Source organism: Crocuta crocuta, unplaced genomic scaffold (assembly GCF_008692635.1).
Source record: "Crocuta crocuta isolate KB4526 unplaced genomic scaffold, BGI_CrCroc_1.0 scaffold45, whole genome shotgun sequence".
In the NCBI taxonomy this organism is placed as follows: Eukaryota; Metazoa; Chordata; class Mammalia; order Carnivora; family Hyaenidae; genus Crocuta; species Crocuta crocuta.
Genome location: NW_027530544.1, coordinates 4,856,958 through 4,875,830, shown reverse-complemented (window position 1 = coordinate 4,875,830; position 18,873 = coordinate 4,856,958). Strand labels below are relative to the sequence as shown.

General features: G+C 37.6%; 1 protein-coding gene across 1 annotated transcript in view; it reads left to right on the top strand.

Moving 5' to 3' along the window:
* PCYT1A (phosphate cytidylyltransferase 1A, choline) overlaps positions 1–18,873 on the top strand; it is a 46,518-nt gene that overhangs the window by 23,308 nt on the left and 4,337 nt on the right. The window contains exons 3-8 of the mRNA XM_077767680.1: positions 6,546–6,645; positions 12,361–12,477; positions 13,519–13,670; positions 15,552–15,630; positions 16,257–16,399; positions 18,051–18,239. Coding sequence (XP_077623806.1) covers positions 6,546–6,645; positions 12,361–12,477; positions 13,519–13,670; positions 15,552–15,630; positions 16,257–16,399; positions 18,051–18,239 — 780 coding nt within the window. The remainder of the gene's footprint in view (positions 1–6,545; positions 6,646–12,360; positions 12,478–13,518; positions 13,671–15,551; positions 15,631–16,256; positions 16,400–18,050; positions 18,240–18,873) is intronic.

The following is an 18,873-nucleotide window of genomic DNA, read 5'->3' as shown; positions in this document are numbered from 1 at the left end:
GATCTGTTGTAGTGGAAGAATATTTGGTTTCATTTTCTATACTTAGGAGGAATTAAAACCCTAGCCAGGAGGCAAAGCTGTATTTGCTTTTGTCTTGGAACATACACAGTAATTGGAAAAGATTGAAGAAACAGTTATAAAAGATAGGATACTTTAATGTATCTTTTTAAATTACAATAAAATTCATATAACATAAAATTTACCATTTAAACCATTTTAAAGTGTACAATTTAGGGGTTTTTAGTGTATTCACAATGTTATACAACCATCACCACTATCTAATTCCAAAATGTTTTCATCACCACAAAAAGAAACCCCATATCTATTACAGTCACTCCCATCCCCCCAGCCTACCCTTAGCAACCAGCCGTTAATCTACTTTCTGCTCTCAGATGTTTGTGTACTTTGGACATTTCATATAAATGGAATCCTACAATATGCAGCCTTTTATAGCTGGCTTCTTATATTTAATGTACTATTTTCAAGGTCCATCCAAGGTGGTAATATGTATTAATACTGCCTTCCTTTTTATAGGTGAATAATATTGTGTATGGACATATTTTGTTGATCCATTCATCAGTTGATGGACATTTGGATTGTTTACACTTTTTGGCTATTGTGAATAATGCTGTTTTTATTTGTGTACAGGTTTTAAAAAAAAATGGGTCTCCAGGGGCACCTGACTGGCTCAGTCAGTAGTGCATGTGACTCGCAATCTTGAGGTTGTGAGTTCAAGCCCTGCGTTGGGTGTAGAGCCTACTTAAAAAATAATAAATTTTAAAAATCTGCGTTTTCATTTGGTTATATCCCTTTGGGTATAATTTCTGGATCATATGGTACTATATGCTTAACACTTTGAAGAACTGTTTTCCAAAGTTGGGCACCAGTTTACAGATACAGCAGCAGTGTATGTAGGTTTCAGTTTCTCCACATTCTTGCCATCACTGTTATTGCCTGTCTTTTTTGCTCATAGCCATCCTGGTAGGTGTGAAGCAGTATCATTGTGGTTTTGATTTGCATTTCCATGATGACTAATGTTGTTGAGCATCTTTCCATGTGATTTTTTTTTAGCAATTAGTATATCTTTGGAGAAATGTCTAGATCCCTTTGCCTCCTTAACTCTTCACTGCCCCCTTCTGCCTCCCTTCAATTCATCATGGTCTAACCCTAGATCTTTCGGTTTCTGTTAATTCTTTGTTTCTCTTCCTGGACTTTTAACTTGGCCTTCTAGAGATTAATGTTGCTGGCTTAGTTGGGCTTAATGTAATGCCCAGTATTTGCTGATGCTCTGGTATATTTCCCACAGCAGCTATTCCACATATTTTCTACTTTCCTCAAGACTTCAGTCTCATTCCAACCTCCCTATTTTTAATACGTAATTTCATGTCCTTCTTACTATACTGAGAAAATTGAGGACATCAGTTACAGATTTGTACATCTTTCCTCCTTTGCATGTAACATTGTTCTTTTATCACCTTCCCTTTCTTCTGCTTTTAGAAAAGTGTGATCCGTATTCCTAGGGCTAATACCTTCTCCCCTGCTGTCCTTTGAAGCTATTCCCTCCCATTTCTCTAGACTCTTCCTTCCTGTTATCTGTTTTATTCCTTCTCCTTTATTTTCCATCTCTTTGATTACTTTCCCTCTGTCTTGAACATGCACAGATCTCCTTAACTTAAAAAACAAACAAATAAACAAACAAAACTGCCACTTGATCTTTCTGTCCCCTTTAGGTACCTTGCAGTTTGTCTCATTCCTTTTATGAATACACATATCTATGAGAGATTATACTATTCTCTTTGCTTTTCTTCTAATTTTCTTTTTTTTAATTTTTAAATTTTATTAAAAATTTTTAAATGTTATTTATTTTTGAGAGAGATTCAGAGTATGAGCAGGGGAGGGGCAGAGAGAGAAGGAGACACGGAATCTGTGCTGTCAGCACAGAGCCCTATGGGGGGGGGGGCTCGAAGTCGTGAACTGTGAGATCATGTTCTGCCGCTTAACCAATTGACCCATCCAAGCGTCCTTTCTTCTAATTTTCTTAAAGGCATTGGTTCTGACTTTCATTAATATTCTAAAAGGTCTCTAATGGCCATTTGAATCACCACACTCAAAGACTTCTCTCACTTCTCATTTTCTTTGATTTCAACTTCTTTTTTTTAAAACTTCTTCAGTACAAAAACTCTTTGTAAATGCTTCATTTTCTCAAGTGACAATATTTTTTCTTTTTACGATGCACTACCTATTCTTCCTTCACAACACCTGCCACCCTTTCTACTCCCACTGTAACATTAATGGAAAAATCTGTAAGTCCATTTTCTTCTCCCTATAATAACCTCAGAACCAGTCTCTTTCTAAGTATGCAAAATAACCAGTGGTTTTCTAGTAAACTGGCTCACTGGGGAAAAAACCCTCTGATACGTAGCATTTGCTAATTCTGTGGGTAATAAGTTCAGACTACCAATGATTTAATAAGTGGCCCATATAATTCCTGAATATTTAACAACCAACTTCTGTACACTGTTTATAATAACTTTCAGAGACACAATAAAGCTCATCTTTTATCTACACGTACTGTTGTTAATAAACATAATTTTTTCTATTTATTTGATGTATTTTTTGCCTGTTTTTATGTATAAATTTATATATAAACTTTATTGAGATGTAATTCATATACCATTATAATTCACATACCCATTTAAAATGTGCAATCCAGTAGTTTTTAGAATATTCAGAGTGTGCATCCATTATCATAATCTATTTTAGGATGTTTTCATTACCCCAGAGAGAAACCCAGTACCCATTATCAGTCACTCTCCATTTCTTCCTAACCATCCAAGCCCAGTGTAACCACTGATTTGCTTTCTATGTATAAATTTTCCTATTCTAGATATTACATATAAATGGAATCATACAATAAGTGGTCTTTTGTGACTGCCTTCTTTCACATAGCATAATGTTTTCAAGATTTCAAGATCCATGTTGTAGCATGTATCAGTACTGTATTCATTTTTATGGCCAAATATCATTTGTTTCTAGAGGTATAACTTACATACAGTAGAGTGCACAAACGTTAAGTGTACAGCTCAATAAATTTTTTTAAAAATATTTTTATTTATTTCTAGGAGAGAGAGAGAGACAGCGTGAGCAGGGGAGGGTCAGAGAGAGAGGGAGACACAGACTCTGAAACAGGCTCCAGGCTCCGAGCTGGCAGTCAGCACAGAGCCCGACACAGGGCTTGAACCCACGAACCGCGAGATCATGACCTAAGCGAAAGTAGGAAGCTTAACTGACTAAGCCACCCAGGAGCCCCTCAATACATTTTTACATATGTATACACGTATTCCCAGAAGACTCTCATGTCCCTGCTTATCATTATCCACTTTCCCCAAATTTCCTCTTTTTCATCTGGCTTTTATTCATCATAGATTTAGCTTTGCCTGTTTTTGACCCTCATATGGATGGAATCATAGAATATGTATTATTTTGTGAATAGCATGTTCTTTTAGAAACACACTACTGTTAAGCAACTCTTGAATACTGACTCCTAGAAGATAGATTGTCTATTTAATCTGTAGAGAAATCTCTATTAACTACAGAAAACTATGTATTTGTGTCCATGGTCTATTCTTATCTCTTTTATAAAATGTTCTTAAAAGAGTGCCTGTGTGGCTCAGCGCTGAGCCTGTTTGGGATCCTCAATCTTTCCCTCTCTCTCTCTGCCCCTTCCATGCTCTCTTTTTCTCTCAAAATAAAACTAAACTAAAAAAAATAGTTCTTAAAAAGGATAACACACATATGCACACGTCTCCTAAAAATGTTTTCATTATCTTTGTAGCTTTAGGATATCTTAACTAAGATTATATAAATGATTTTTATTTTTTATATTAAAATTTTTTAATGTTTATTTATTTTTGACAGAGAGACAGAATGTGAGCAGAGGAGGAGCAGAGAGAGAGGGAGACACAGAATCTGAGGCGTGCTCTAGGCTCTGAGCTGTCAGCATAGAGCCCAATGTGGGACTTGAACTCCCAAACTGTGAGATCATGACCTGAGCGTAAGTCGGATACTTAACAGACTGAGCCAGCCAGGTGCCCCATATAAGTGATTTTTAAAAAGAAATATGTTTTAATTTTAAAATCTAATCTTAAAAATCTACCTTATCTGTAAACGAAACAGTATTTTTCCAGTCCCTGGATTCAGCTCAATCATGATGTGATCTGTTTAGACTTTAAAATTCTAAGTGAATATCACTATAACCCACAGAAATTAAAAGAATTATAGGGGAATGATATAAACAATTAAATGCCAAAAAAATGTTGACAATTTAAATGAAATAGACATTGCTAAAAAAGGAGACAAATTGCCAAAACTGACCCAAAATGAAATAGAGAATCTGAATGGATCTATCCCAACTTAAAAAAAAAAAAAAAAAATCAAATTGATCTTTAAAAATCTTCCCACAAAGACAAGTCCAGACCCAGATGCTTCATTGGTGAAACATTTAAGGCTCTAATAGTTTCCTATTCTGAACAAACGGTTTCAGAAAATAGAGGAAAAGAAAATACTTTGCCATTTTGCGAAGCCAAACATCAAAAGCCAGGCAAAAAAAACACAAGAAAAGAAACCTGTAGTTCAAAATTTCTCATGAACTTAGATGCGCAAGTCTGTAACAATATATTAACAAATTACGTCTAGGAACATATAAAAAGATTTATACAACTTGGCCAAGAGGGATTTCACTCAGGAATGCAAGGTTGGTTTAACATCCTAAAATCAATTAATCTAATATACTATAAGTAACAAAAGACAAAAACAGAATATGCTTGTTTCAGTAATACAGAAAAAGCATGTGACAAAATCCAACACCTATTATACAAACTCTTATTATACAAACTCTAAACAAATTATAAAAATAAGGGCAGTTCCTCAGCTGATAAACAGCATCTACAAAAACCTATGGTTAACATAATATTTAATGGTGAAAGATTGCATGCTTCACCCCTAAGATTGGGCAAAAGGCAAAGATATTTGTTCTTGTTACTTCTGTTCAACATTGTGCTAGAGATTCTAACTAAGACAAAAAGGGGTAATAAAAGGAAATTAAAGGCATCCAAATTAGAAAGGAGTAAGTAAAACTGTCTTGAGTCATAGATTACATGATCTCAACCTTAGAAAATCCTAAGGAATCTACCAAAGTGCTAGAACTAATAATTGAGTTTAGCAAAGTCACAAGACATAAGATCAGTATACAAAAATCATCTGAAATTACACATACACACATTTGCACATATAAGTCAACTTGCATTTTTATATACCAGCAAGGAACAATCCAAAAATAAAGTGAAGAAAAACAATTCCATTCATAATAGCATCAAATACAATAAAATACTTAATAAATTTAACAAAAACTCGTAAGTAAGGCTTTCCTCTGTAGAGGAAAGAGCATTCCTAAATTCTTACTTCAACTTTGCCTCTGAGTAATTGCATATAATTCATATAACTTCTTTGAACCTTGTTTTCCTCATCTTTAAATTGAGAATATACGGGGCGCCTGGGTGGCTCAGTTGGTTAAGTGTCCGACTTCGGCTCAGGTCATGATCTCACAGTTCGTGGGTTCGAGCCCCGTATCAGACTCTGTGCTGACAGCTAGCTCAGAGCCTGGAGCCTATTTCAGATTCTGTATCTCCCTCTCTCTCTGCCCCTCCCCTGCTCACTCTCTCTCTCTCTCTCAGAAATAAATAAAACATTAAAAAATAAATAAATAAATTGAGGATATTGACTGTTGTACTTGCCTCACAGGGCTGTTATGAGCATTAGAACATATGTAAAGTTGGGGCGCCTGGTGGTTCAGTTGGTTAAGGGTCCAACTTCAGCTCAGGTCATGATCTCATGGTCCATGGGTTTGAGCCCGACATTGGGCTCTGTGTTGATAACTCAGAGCTTAGAGCTTGCTTCAGATTCTGTGTCTCCCTCTCTCTCGGCCCCTCCCCCGCCTTCTCTCTCTCTCTCTCTCTCTCTCTCTCTCTCTCTCAAAAATTAATAAACATTAAAAATTTTTTAAAAAGAACACATTTACATTGTAAAGCATTATACAGAGATAATCATACTTAATAAAGCACACAGGAGCTGTTTGCCTTCCCAGTCCCTTAGTTGAAGTGGTATAAAAATGCACATTAGAAGCTTGGCAATTTTATCACGTAGAACAGATTGGGTGTTCGGCCATGTGATGGAGGAGGTGTCATTCTGGACCATTAGTTGGGACTGTGATTATTTCCCAGCCATCTTGCTCAATATTATCCTGAAATCACCAGCAGTATATTTATCTTTCATATCATGATTTACTGATTTACCTATTTGGTAAAAGGTTGCAACTTTCACCTGTCATTTTGGAATGCCTTATTTTCTTTTGTATGTTATGAGGTTTTAGGAGGAATTTAATCACCAGCATATTGAATAACTGATTGTTCTTTAAAGTTGCCATTTTTTGAGTATTTCAGTCTATACCATTGATTAACTTTCTTTTCCTTCACTTTCCTCATCTTAAGGGCTTACAGCAGCCAGCTCCTTTTTCTGACGAAATTGAAGTAGACTTTAGTAAGCCCTATGTCAGGGTAACTATGGAAGAAGCCAGCAGGGGAACCCCTTGTAAGTAAATACCCAATTATTTTGTTGTTTTACTCTTGTTTTTAGCATTCAGTTGTATTTATCAAATATACACCTACTTTCTATATTCTTTCCTCAGTTTACCTGTAAAGGGTAGTTGGGAGAGGGTTTCCACCTATTTCCCAGCTGTTCTATTTGGCAGGATAACTGTATTCCGTAAAATTTCATTTTTTCTTATTGTTTTAAGCCTGTTTCCTAGAATGTTGTTACAGCTGTGAAATATAGTGGTACACACTTGCTTCCTGGGCTGTTGTCACAGCTATGAGGTATAGTGGAACAGAGACAATAGGATATCACCTGGATTATAATCTTAACCTATTTTTACAAAGTTCCGAGTAATATGTCAGCCTGTCACATTTTTAATAGTCTTCAGAATTGTCCCCTAGATCTCCCTTTCTATGAGTTAATACCCTTGCTAAATACTGCTGAATGATAGAGGATAAAATACCGTAAGTGAGGAGATGCTGATCACTTAACTTTATCTTTACTGATATAATTTTTTAGGTTTTTTTAAAAAACTCACTTTATTATTTTTAAATCCTCTACTCTTTATTTGTATGCTTAGTTTATATCACTAAGTAGCAATTTTAGACTCCATAAATTATTAATGTGTATTCTAGGTACTCTTCCTGTTTTGGACAAGTGGTTTTAGAGATTATTATTTTTTTTAATTTAAGTTATTTATTTATTTTTGAGAGAGAGAGAGAGAGTGAGAGGGCACAAGTGAGCAAGGGGCAGAGAGAGGGGGAGAGAGAGAGAGAATCCCACGAGAGGTAGAGAGAGCGAGTGAGAGGGAGAGAGAGAGTGAGAAGTGGGTCTCACTTGAAATGGGGCTCATGCTTACCGCAAGTGGGGCCCATGCTCACCTGAAGTGGGGCTTGATCTCACCCAATGTGGGACTCAAACTCAGGAACTGTGAGATCATGACCTGAGCCAAAGTCAGATGCTTAACCAACTGAACCACACAGGTGCCCCAGTTTTAGGGATTAGTATAAAGAGAAACTTCCTTGAGTGTTTGTTAGGAATACAAAGTCCTGTAGGCAGCTGTCCTTACTTATCTGTAAATTCTCCATTTCTCTTTTTCAATCCTTTTTTGGTTCTTTCCATTACTATGGTAAGTGCTCTGTCTACTCTATAAATGTAGGCCTAGACTCAAACCCAGGTAAGCCCTAGGGAATAAGAGGCAGTTATAGCCACAAACGTATACATTTCCAGTATATAGAAGAAATTTGTGGTTACTTCTTAATAGTGTTAGTATATTTGTTCTCTGTTGTAATGGAGGAGTAGCGAAATACAAATAGATGTGGATGCTGGACAGTTTCAGGCCAGGGATCCAGTTCTTCTTAGCTAAATCATGGCTATATGAAGCATAGTTTTTGAGTCCTCAGAATTCCAGAGAATACTTTGTTTTTTGCAGAAGTGTTTAGTTAATGTCTCATGTTGATCATAACCCTTCTGATTCATGATGTGGTATTTTAGACTTGGCTCCCCTTGAATTATAAGCAGGTCAATGGGGCAAGGTAAAATGCCAACAAGGAAAAACAGGGTATATGTAACAAGGTGTAGTGGTGTCAGGTCAGAGTTCAAAATGCCATCAGACAGTTCAAGGATCATGGTCAGATGTGATAGTAGAGTGTGTTGAAGGCAAGAACTTTTCATGTGCTGATAACACACCTATAGACTTCAGTACCTCACTCAGATCTGATCACATTAGCTCTATTACCCAGCTTGTTGTTAATTTACCCACAAATCATTTGTGGTTCATAAAATGTGTGTGTCTTTGAAGCTTATAATTAACATGCACTAATTTTTAACAATTTTAGAATTAAATGAATTTTATAAGTAAGTCATTTTTGAGATTGTCTACTTTATCGTCTCATTATATACACAAAGAAATTAAAGTCCATAGAAACTAAGTAAAAGCTCCCCTGTAGTAAAACAAATAATTAGTAATAAAATTGTAACTAAAACCTAAATTTTTCCATCTTCGTGTTCTTTTTACCCTGGAGTGGTGCTACTCTTTGTAGACATTAGTTATAAATGATAGAAGGCCATCTGCAAGCTGATTGCATTTTAGGTGGAACAAATAGTCACACATTTGCTTATAAAGTTTGCCAGTCTAGTTTGATCTCCGGTATTTCTCCTATATCTCATTCTGCCTGTTCAGTTTATGTTAAATAACTAAGGGACGATTTATGCCAGTATTGGACAAGGAGTAAGCCAAGGGGGATCCTTCCCTCCTCCACCATGTTTTCATTACGGAGGTTAAGGGAGTACAAGAAAGGAGTTGGTAATAATCTAGAAGAAAACTCACTACCCAGAGAAAAAAACAAATATAGCTTGAGATATAAGATAATTTCTTTTGGAAGATGAAAGAAAAAAAGTCAGCAATGTGTTTTCTAGGAGAAAGGAAAAGGCAAAGTCTGAAGGGCAATGGAATCTGTTAGAGACAAAATGTTTTGGTGACAGGTATTTGAGAGAATATATCAAAAGACAAAATAAATTGAAAGCCAAGTTTGTTCTGTGTAAGGAGAACATATACTGAATGCAAAGTCTATAATTTATGTTAAAAACCAGGGGGCGCCTGGGTGGCTTAGTCGGTTAAGCGTCCGACTTTCGCTTAGGTCATGATCTCGCGGTTCGTGGGTTCGAGCCCCGCGTCGGGCTCTGTGCTGACTGCCAGCTCAGAGCCTGGAGCCTGTCTCAGTCTGTGACTCCCTCTCTCTCTGACCCTCCCCTGCTCATGCTGTCTCTCTCTCTCTCTCCTAGAAATAAATAAAACATAAAAAAAAATTAAAAAAAAAAAATAAAAAAAATAAAAACCAGGACCATTTTTGAAAGTGAAAGTAAATATGCTCAATTTTTTAAAATGTTTTCTTTATTTCTGAGAGGAGAGAAGAGAGACAGCATGAGCAGGGGAGGGTCAGAGAGAGAGGGAGACACAGAATCTGAAATAGGCTCCAGGCTCTGAGCTGGCAGTCAGCACAGAGCCCTACGCGGGGCTCGAACCCACGAATCGTGAGATCATGACCTGAGCTGAAGTCAGAGGCTTAACTGACTGAGCCACCCAGGCTCCCTTAATATGCTCACTTTTGAAAGTGAAAGGAGTTGTTTTTATTAATATGCTGAAACAACAGGTGTCAATCAGAAGGTTTGGTTATCTTGGGAAAACCAAATAGCCACTTGGGAAAAGAATGGATAACTCATATTCAGTCCCCAGATTTTCTCATTAACAGTGGCCCTTCTGGCCATTTGATTTCTATACCCACCCAGATTTGCCAAAGACTTGGAGGTGAGTCATAGGGAACTGAGAGGCTGGGTAGCTGAGGAAACACTGAAGGGGGCAGGAAGCACATCTGGAGTTCGTCCAAGAAGGGGTTTGGTGGTGACTTGGCGTGATATGGGATGATTAACCCTGACAAACAGCCTGTCGATCAACAGTATCCTATACTACTTCCACCATCCTGGAAATGTGTTTATGGAGCTAAATCCTCCTCATCTCACTTTGCCCTTGCTATATGCTAATGTCAAAGAAACAACAACAAACTATTCTTAATTTTTGTGTTCTATCCTTTGTCTTTTAGTATCAAAAAAAGTGAGATCATAGCCACTCTGGACTTGTTTAGGAAAGATGGATTTCTAGGATGTAGAAGAAAGATTATGCTCCTCAGGCTTTGTTGTGTTTTGCTTTGTTTATAGATGAGGAAACTGAGTCTTAAAGAGGTTAAGGTTATAGAGGAAGGAGACTGGTTGTTAAGTTTGAGCTGTAAGCTTTTTGACTCTTAGATCCATTATGTTACTTGTTTTTCATTGTACTAGTGTATCTATTTTATTTAAGAGTGTTATTTCCTGTATATAAAACCAGTATATTCTCATGGCCTAACATTTATAAAATACAATAAGGTTAGAGAATGAAAAGTCTTCCTTCTATCACTAACCCACAGCCACCCAGTAACCCTCCCTTCTACCCTTAGAAGGTGTATCATGGTATATTCAGTCTTCCATTGAAATTTAAGTTGTCCCCAAGCTTTTGCTATTACAAACTATGCTGCAGTGAATACCAGGCATATTTACACATATATCTATGAAATAAATTCCTAGAATTGGAATAGCTAGGGTAAAGGGTATAAGCATTTATCTGTCTTTTGACAGATATTTTCTAGTTGCACTTCTTAAAAGTTGTACCAATTTATATTTCTATCACCAGTATCTGATTTCTCAGTTTAAATAGCCCGACTTGGGGCTTGAACACACAAACTGTGAGATCATGACCTGAGCTGACGTCTGATGCTTAACCCACTGAGCCACCCAGGCGCCTCCTATGATTTCTCAGTTTAAAAGCTACTTGTTTAAAGTTTAAAGCTTAGTGAGTTAAGCAGCCAACTCTTGATTTCGACTTAGGTCATGATCTCACTGTCATGAGATTGAGCCCTGTGTCAGGCTCTGCACTGAGTACTGAGCCTGTGTGGGATTCCCTCTGACCCTTCTCCGATTATGTGCATTCTCTCTCTCAAAATAAATAAACTTTTAAAAAAGGCTATTTATTTATGAATAAAACTATCTGGAAAGAAAAGTCCATAAACCTCCTGAGAACCAATTTTCTCCCCCTTAATTTGTTGTTCTCAAGACGAGGGAGTTGTATCTTATGCCTGCCTTCAGTATGGTATATTTGATGAGGCTTTGGCCCTTCTTTCCCAGATGATGTAGCTGATCCTACTGTTATTTTCTGCTGCTATAGTGAAATAACTTTTATTTACATATAGGAATATGTTACTAGGACTTGTTAGATTTATTATTTGAAGTATGATGAACCATTATGTCAATTCCATTCTTAGTGTATTTGTTTGGCTTTGGAATTAGTCTTGTACTCTAAGAGATCATTTTCTGACTTTTCTTTCATAGTCCACTACCACTGAAAATAAATTGACAATCTGTTCTCTTACCATTTTCACTAATGGAGAGAAGAGGAAAAGCTCTAATATAAAGTCCTATAATATTTATATTTGATTTTCAAATACTTAGCATATCACCCTCTGCTGAGAAAGTGTAGCATCATGCTGATTATCAAAGAGAAACACTTGAAGGAATCCTACCTGTTATCACAGAACAAGTATTGAAGGTGAATCTGGGACTGAGAAGCAATAAGTTGATAACTGGTACTTACCTTCGCTTTTTCTCAGTCTCACCTCTCTGGATCACTCCTTACTCACTGGGCAATCGGAGGGAGGTTTGTTTTCATAACAAAGCTTAGTTATTAATAAGCAAGGCAGTCTGAAAATGAAAGAGCAAACAGCCAGAGTATAGCTTAACTATACTCTATTTAAACATGACTGAAATTTAAACATAAGCTGAGGTGAGGATTTTAAAGTTTAGGACACATATGTTATGTAACTCTTCCCATTCACTTCTAAGATAACTTTAAGAAAAAGCAATCATGATATCCAGTCACATGAGAGTTTGGTGAAATCAGGCTAACAAAGAGAGTCAATGGATGTGATTTCAAAAGGGTGTTTGTAGCCAAGGAATTCTGTGGTGTTATTCGTCACAACCCCGATCTACCCCTAAATTACGGTGAATATCCAGAACACATCTTAAGAGAGGGGCATGCAAGGATGGAACACAGTGCCATTTCCATTTGTCAAATATGAGGTATTGAATCAATGTGTTTTTGTGATAAATTCTTTCCTTTGGATTTAGGTGACCGGCCTGTGAGAGTTTATGCAGATGGAATATTTGACTTATTTCACTGTGGTCATGCCCGGGCTCTGATGCAAGCAAAAAACCTTTTTCCTAATACGTACCTTATTGTAGGAGGTAAGAAAATGCCTAATGACTTTAGATGCTTTCCAGAAAAAAATTATAGTAGCTTTTTTCTCCTTTCATAACCTGAGCTCTTATTTTGGTTTTAAATGAGGGATGTAGAACAGTCTCTCTAAAACATGAAGTACATGAAGTACACAGACCTGGAGAAAGAAGCTACAAGCTCTGACCTGAGATGTCCAGTTTTGTTTTGTTTTTTTTTTTAAAGTTTTATTCAGTAATCTCTGTACCCAACATGGGGTTCAAACTCACAACCCTGAGATCAAGAGTCACATGCTCTTCCAATTGAGCCACCCAGGTATCCCAGAAATATTTAGCTTTTATCTCACTTTTCATTTGAGTTTCTGCAGTTTTGGGAGCAGCAGTGACCCCTGTTGCCTACTTAAGAGCAGCATTTATTCTAGATTTCAGTTTGTCATTTTGAATCAACTAAAGTACAAAAGACTGTTAAGCAAATGTTATGTGATCCAGCACAGTCTTACAAAACTGTAATAAGAAAACACTTAAAAAGATTGTAATGTTTATTCATTTTTGACAGAGAGAGTCAGAGTGCCAGCAGGGAAGGGGCAGAGAGAGAGGGAAACACAGAATCCAAAGCAGGCTCCAGGCTCTGAGCTAGCTGTCAGCACAGAACCTGACATGGGCTCGAACCCACAGACCACGAGATCATGACCTGAGCCAAAATCAAGGTTAAGACACTTAACCCACTGAGCCACCCAGGTGCCCCAACAAAACATTTTTAAAAACTTAATTGCTATAGAAATTCACAGCAGATTTATTTCAAAGCCAAAGATCTTCGTCCCTTATTATATCCTCTCTTCTCTAAAGTGTGAGCATACTATTTAGTGAGTATTGCTCCTGAAGGTATATCTTGGATTAGGAAAGGCATTGCTACCCAGAATGAGCTATATCCCGAAAATACTTCTCCATGTGGGGAGATTGGTTACAGTCCTAGGAAATGGGAGAGGTTGGTGGCTGAGGAATGGTTAAGCAGTGGGGATGTTGACTTAAAACTTTATGATGTGGTGAACTCAGTTTGCAGTGATGAGCTCACGCACAACTTCAAAGGCTTCACAGTGATGAATGAAAATGAGCGCTATGATGCAGTGCAGCACTGCCGCTATGTGGATGAGGTGGTGAGGAATGCCCCCTGGACCCTGACACCAGAGTTCCTTGCAGAACACCGGGTAAGAATCTGAGTACATGTCCCTATCATCCTCCTGGAATTCCCTCAACTCTCAAGACTTCTGGGACTCAGGCTAGTTTTCCACTAGTCTTATTTTACTTCTACATTCTATGTAAGTTTCACACAGAAGAGAGGACAGTGATTTTACTACTACTAATAGTCATCCCTGACATATGGGGTTTGGTGGCTTAAAGCACTTTTACACCCATTGTATTTCATTTGCTCCCCACAGTCTTATTGGGTAGTTATGGTTCTACTTTATATCTGAGAACAGAGCCAGAAAGACCAAATAGCCTGGTCCAGGATACACAGTAGCAGGGCTAGAAATTGAACTCTTCAGTTAAGTGATTTTTATCCCCCTGTGCTATGGTTGTGTCCATCCTAATATACTAGTCCTTTAGAATATACAGAGCTTCAGCCATGCCCTCAGGAGTTCCAGGAAATAAGACAGATAAACATAGATTTCTTTTGTATTGACTTAAATCTAGTTTCAGGGCTTTGATTTTGGGTGGGAAGTTGTATGAGATCAGAAAACAAGGAGGGTTTCTCACTTGTGCTCATTGAGTTAGTATTATAAAACCTCTCATCTTCTTTTAATTCTCACACATTAAAGAAACAGGTTTCCTATAAAAGATGGGTATAAAAGATGAGAAGGGTCTATCAGATCAGGTCAGAGGCCCTCAAGCTTGAGGAACCAGCAAGCATATTGTCAGTTCTCAGCAAGAGTGTGTGGATGTCACAGGTGAGTTTTCAATGGGGCAGAAAGAACAAAAGTAGTCAAGTGTTTCAAAAGCAGTATAGTACTTGGGTAGATCTGAAGCTAAAGGATATTTGTAAAACTATTTAGGATTGTGATAGACCTAGTTCTCTAGTGTTTCTATATCAATACCTGGCAGCTGATGGTACCAAAGGTGATGAACAAGATTATCCTCAGCAACACAGCCAGACAGGCCCAAGCAGAAGAGGTTAGAGGAACTTTTAATTTCCCTTTTCTCCTTGTTAGCAGTGTATCCTCAACCAGCGGTCTTACTTGCCCACCGTTCTTATTTTCACTTTGCTGTGTATCGATCCCCTGATAAATTGTTCCTAAGTAATCAAGATGTTCGTTGAGAGTCTCTGACACAGTCCTGGGCATGGTTCACACTACAGTGGCTTCTGGAATTGGGTATGGTCGTATTAGCAATTATATTAGTAAAGGGCATATGCCCTGCTCAGGAATGACTAAGTAAGGTTAGCATTTCTCTAATTGATCCCAGTGCCATTGATCTCTTTGCACTGTTGCAAGAGGTATTGACAGTAGTAAAATGATAGAGCCCAAGACCAAAAGGTCTTTTATGGCTTTGAGTTTTACATTCCTCACGAGTATAGATGTATCTGTTCTAGTAAAAGGGCTGTTGGTTGCTATTTTTATATTCCCACTCATCTCATGGACTGAGCTAACAATGAATTGACCTCTTTTGCATATTTTTAGAAACTCTTATTTGACCAACCCTTATAGACCCAGGATGGGGAGATTTCCTTTCTTCTTTCCTTGCTCCACTCACTAGCTAACACACCAGCAAATCCTTCAGTCCTATTTACTATAGTATGGTGACTGGTATGCAGTGTCAGGATAGCACTTCCAGTATACCAGGAGAAATAGCTAAAAACAGAAACTGGCCAACTTCATATTTATGATTGATAATTAGTTTGGGTAGCTTATAAATGAATCACGGAATGTATGAAGCAAAGCAAAGAGAGATAAAGAAAAAAAAAGTCCATTTGAGGCCTGGCCTCTCCTTGTCCTTTATCTGGGTCTGGGAGAGTATTTATTGGGAGAGTGTTTACTGGTTCTTTCTGATGGTAGTTATCCTGGCTTTTAAATGATGTTTCCTTATTTCAGATTGATTTTGTAGCACATGATGACATTCCTTATTCTTCTGCTGGGAGTGATGATGTTTATAAGCACATCAAGGAAGCAGGTGAGTAAACTGATGTGTATCATCACTTTATGGAATCTCAGGGGCAGTGACAGATTCAGCAACTTCTGCTTTACAGAGGAAAATGTGTACACTTAGAAATTCAACATCTACTTTCAGGTCACACTTAAGATAACAGGTTAAGGTGAGCATAGCTCTGACACCCATCAATTCTCAGTCTTATATATATTTTATACATATATATATATATATATATATACATATATATATATATATATATTTGAAAGAGTGAGAGAGAGAGGGGGCACAAGTGAGCAAGGAACAGAGAAAGAGTAGGGGCTCACCCCAAGCAGGGCTCATACTCACCCATTGTGGTACTCGAACTCATGAACTGTGAGATCATGACCCGAGCTGAAGTCAGATGCTTAACTGACAGCCATCCAGGTGCCCACCCCATATTTTTCTTAATATTAGGGCCATATAGCTCTTGCTTTCCTTACCCGTAGCCTTTAATTTAATCCTTCTCCTATCTGTCAGTATCTCCAGACTTCTCTTAGTAATTGCAGATTCACCTTTTTGAGGAAAACAGTGTTGCTCCCAGTTTCCACCTAGTCCTGCTGCCTAGGTTAACGAGAATGTCACAACATTTGTATGTGTTCTTGGATTAGGCATGTTTGCTCCAACACAAAGGACAGAAGGTATCTCCACATCAGACATCATCACCCGAATTGTCCGGGACTATGATGTGTATGCCAGACGGAACCTACAGAGGGGCTACACTGCAAAGGAGCTCAATGTCAGCTTTATCAATGTGAGTTCCAACCACATCCCAGAGGTCCCTGGCCTTATAGGACACACGTTTCCCTCCCACTTCATCTGAGCTGAAGTTGCTTCTTTTCAGTCTGTTGTAATTATCACCTCCAAAATTCAGTGAATGCCTCTTTGCCGATATGCTAAGCTATCTACAAAGAGAATAAAACAGAGGCATTTTCTGCCTTTATAGCTTTGTATCAGCACACTGATATATAGATATATATCAGCTAAATAAATAAAAATACGTAACTTATGTAGTACAATATTTATATCAATTATATATTATTTTTTAAAAGTTTATTTATGAGAGAGAGAGAGAAACCACGTGCAAATGGGGGAGGGGCAGAGAGAGGGAGAATCCCAAAGAGGCTCAGCACCATTGGTACAAAGCCCGTTGCAGGGCCTGAACGCACGGAACTGTGAGATCATGACCCGAGCTGAAACCAAAAGTTGGATGCTTAACTGACTAAGCCACCCAAGGCACCCCTATATATCAATTATATTTAAAACAGTAGTTCTTAACCTTTTATTTTTATTTATTTATTTATTTATTTATTTATTTTTATTGGTTGGTCTTTGGAAAATCTAATGAAAGCTATGTAACCTCTCCCTCTGTGGATAGTGGCACACAACATTTTGCATGCAGTTTCTCAGAACATTTGGACTTAGCTTTTAAAATTTGATTTATGAAAGCAAAGTTTATCTTAGCTTAATATTGCCTTTTAGAAACAAACGGCTATACATTTTATATGGAAATTGTATTTTAATAAAGCTGATTTTAAAAGAAGAAAGCTGCTAACTCTATCTTCTGCACAAGTAGTTTACCGTGCTCTTACCTGCTCCCAATTCTGTGAATTATGAATAAGTGAAATGTTTTCATCTAAATATGATTTATCTATGAGGATAAACCCCAGCTGTTGTTAACCACCTACTACAGAATCTCTATGTTCAGGTGTTTAAAAATCCTAAGTATATTCCCTTTCCCCTTTATGACCTGGATGTTATGAAAATACTTGTCCTTTGGCAGAACATCCCCCCATCCCTAGAGGGGTCATGCCATTTTCCCTTCTCTTTAGGGAAGCTCGTTGGACCAAAGGGTATCCTCTTCGTTTTGCAACTGAGTAAACAGACCTCCCTCCAAATACCAAAAAATAAAACAAATGGTTCTTCTAAAATCATAGAATAAGCCAATGATAGAGGGGAAAACATCTAGTACAATAAACTAAATAAGTAAAAGATTTACTACGTCAGCCTATTATTCTTGGTGATATTGTGCAGTAATCTTGTGGCTCCCTATACATCTTCATCTAGAATGGGGTTTGGGTTATGTTGGGCATAATTATGTTCCAAAGTTTATGTTTTGTCCTAAAATACCTGACTCATTTGGTGTGTGCCTGTCTCTTACTGGCCTACTTTATATACTTAGTTTAGTCTAGGCTTCCACAATGTTCGCGTTACCACACTTTTGTATAAGATGACCATAAAGTATATTTTATGTTACTGTGATAGAGAAATATGGGATAGATTAGAAGTGAAGTTCTGGTGACTGGATATAGTGTCAGTAGAGTGCCAGACCAGTGTTTTCTTTTCCCTTTGGAATGGAGGTCAGGGTGAGTGTTATTTCTCAGAACAGTTATTTCTCTACTTAGGAGAAGAAATACCACTTACAGGAACGGGTTGACAAAGTAAAGAAGAAAGTGAAAGACGTGGAGGAAAAGTCAAAAGAATTTGTTCAGAAGGTCGAAGAAAAAAGCATTGACCTCATTCAGAAATGGGAGGAGAAATCCCGAGAATTCATTGGAAGTTTCCTGGAAATGTTTGGTCCAGAAGGAGCACTGGTATGTTCTTTCCTGGTGGACAGCTTAGGGACTTACAGAAAAATACAGGGAATTCTCATGCTGTCGAAAGAATTATAGAATTATAGAAAGAGATATCAACATTAAGTAGTTATCTAACTTGTCTCTTATATTGGACAGAGCTATTTTTTGACTATCCCCAAAAAGTTCTTTAAAATGTTCATAGAAAGAAGTTACACATTCTCCTAAATAATTTTGCCAACTCTCTGTCCAAATCTGGTGATAAGTAAGTAACCTTGCTCAGCTTACTTCTACACTGTAGTTTTAGATGAAAGAACAAAGAACAGTAGAAAGAAAGCTGCCTCTACTACAAACAGCTGCTGCAGAATTGCTTTGTGAGAATTCTGCCCTTGAGGAGTAGCAAGGTCTTTTCAAGCCAAATAGAGGGTGAAGTGTAGCTATTTAGCAAGTGACCCCTAGGATATCAGGAAGGATCTAACTGTGAGACTGTGATACCAGAATGGATTATTCAGGGAGAATATAGAATTTCCTTTTCAGAGAGTCTACACCTAGGATAGGTACCCTTTTGTCTGAGTTATTTCCTTTGTTTTTGCCTGGAGCCTGGACTATGGACCAAGTAGCCATTTAAGAATTCCTTTGACACAGAAGTCAAGGA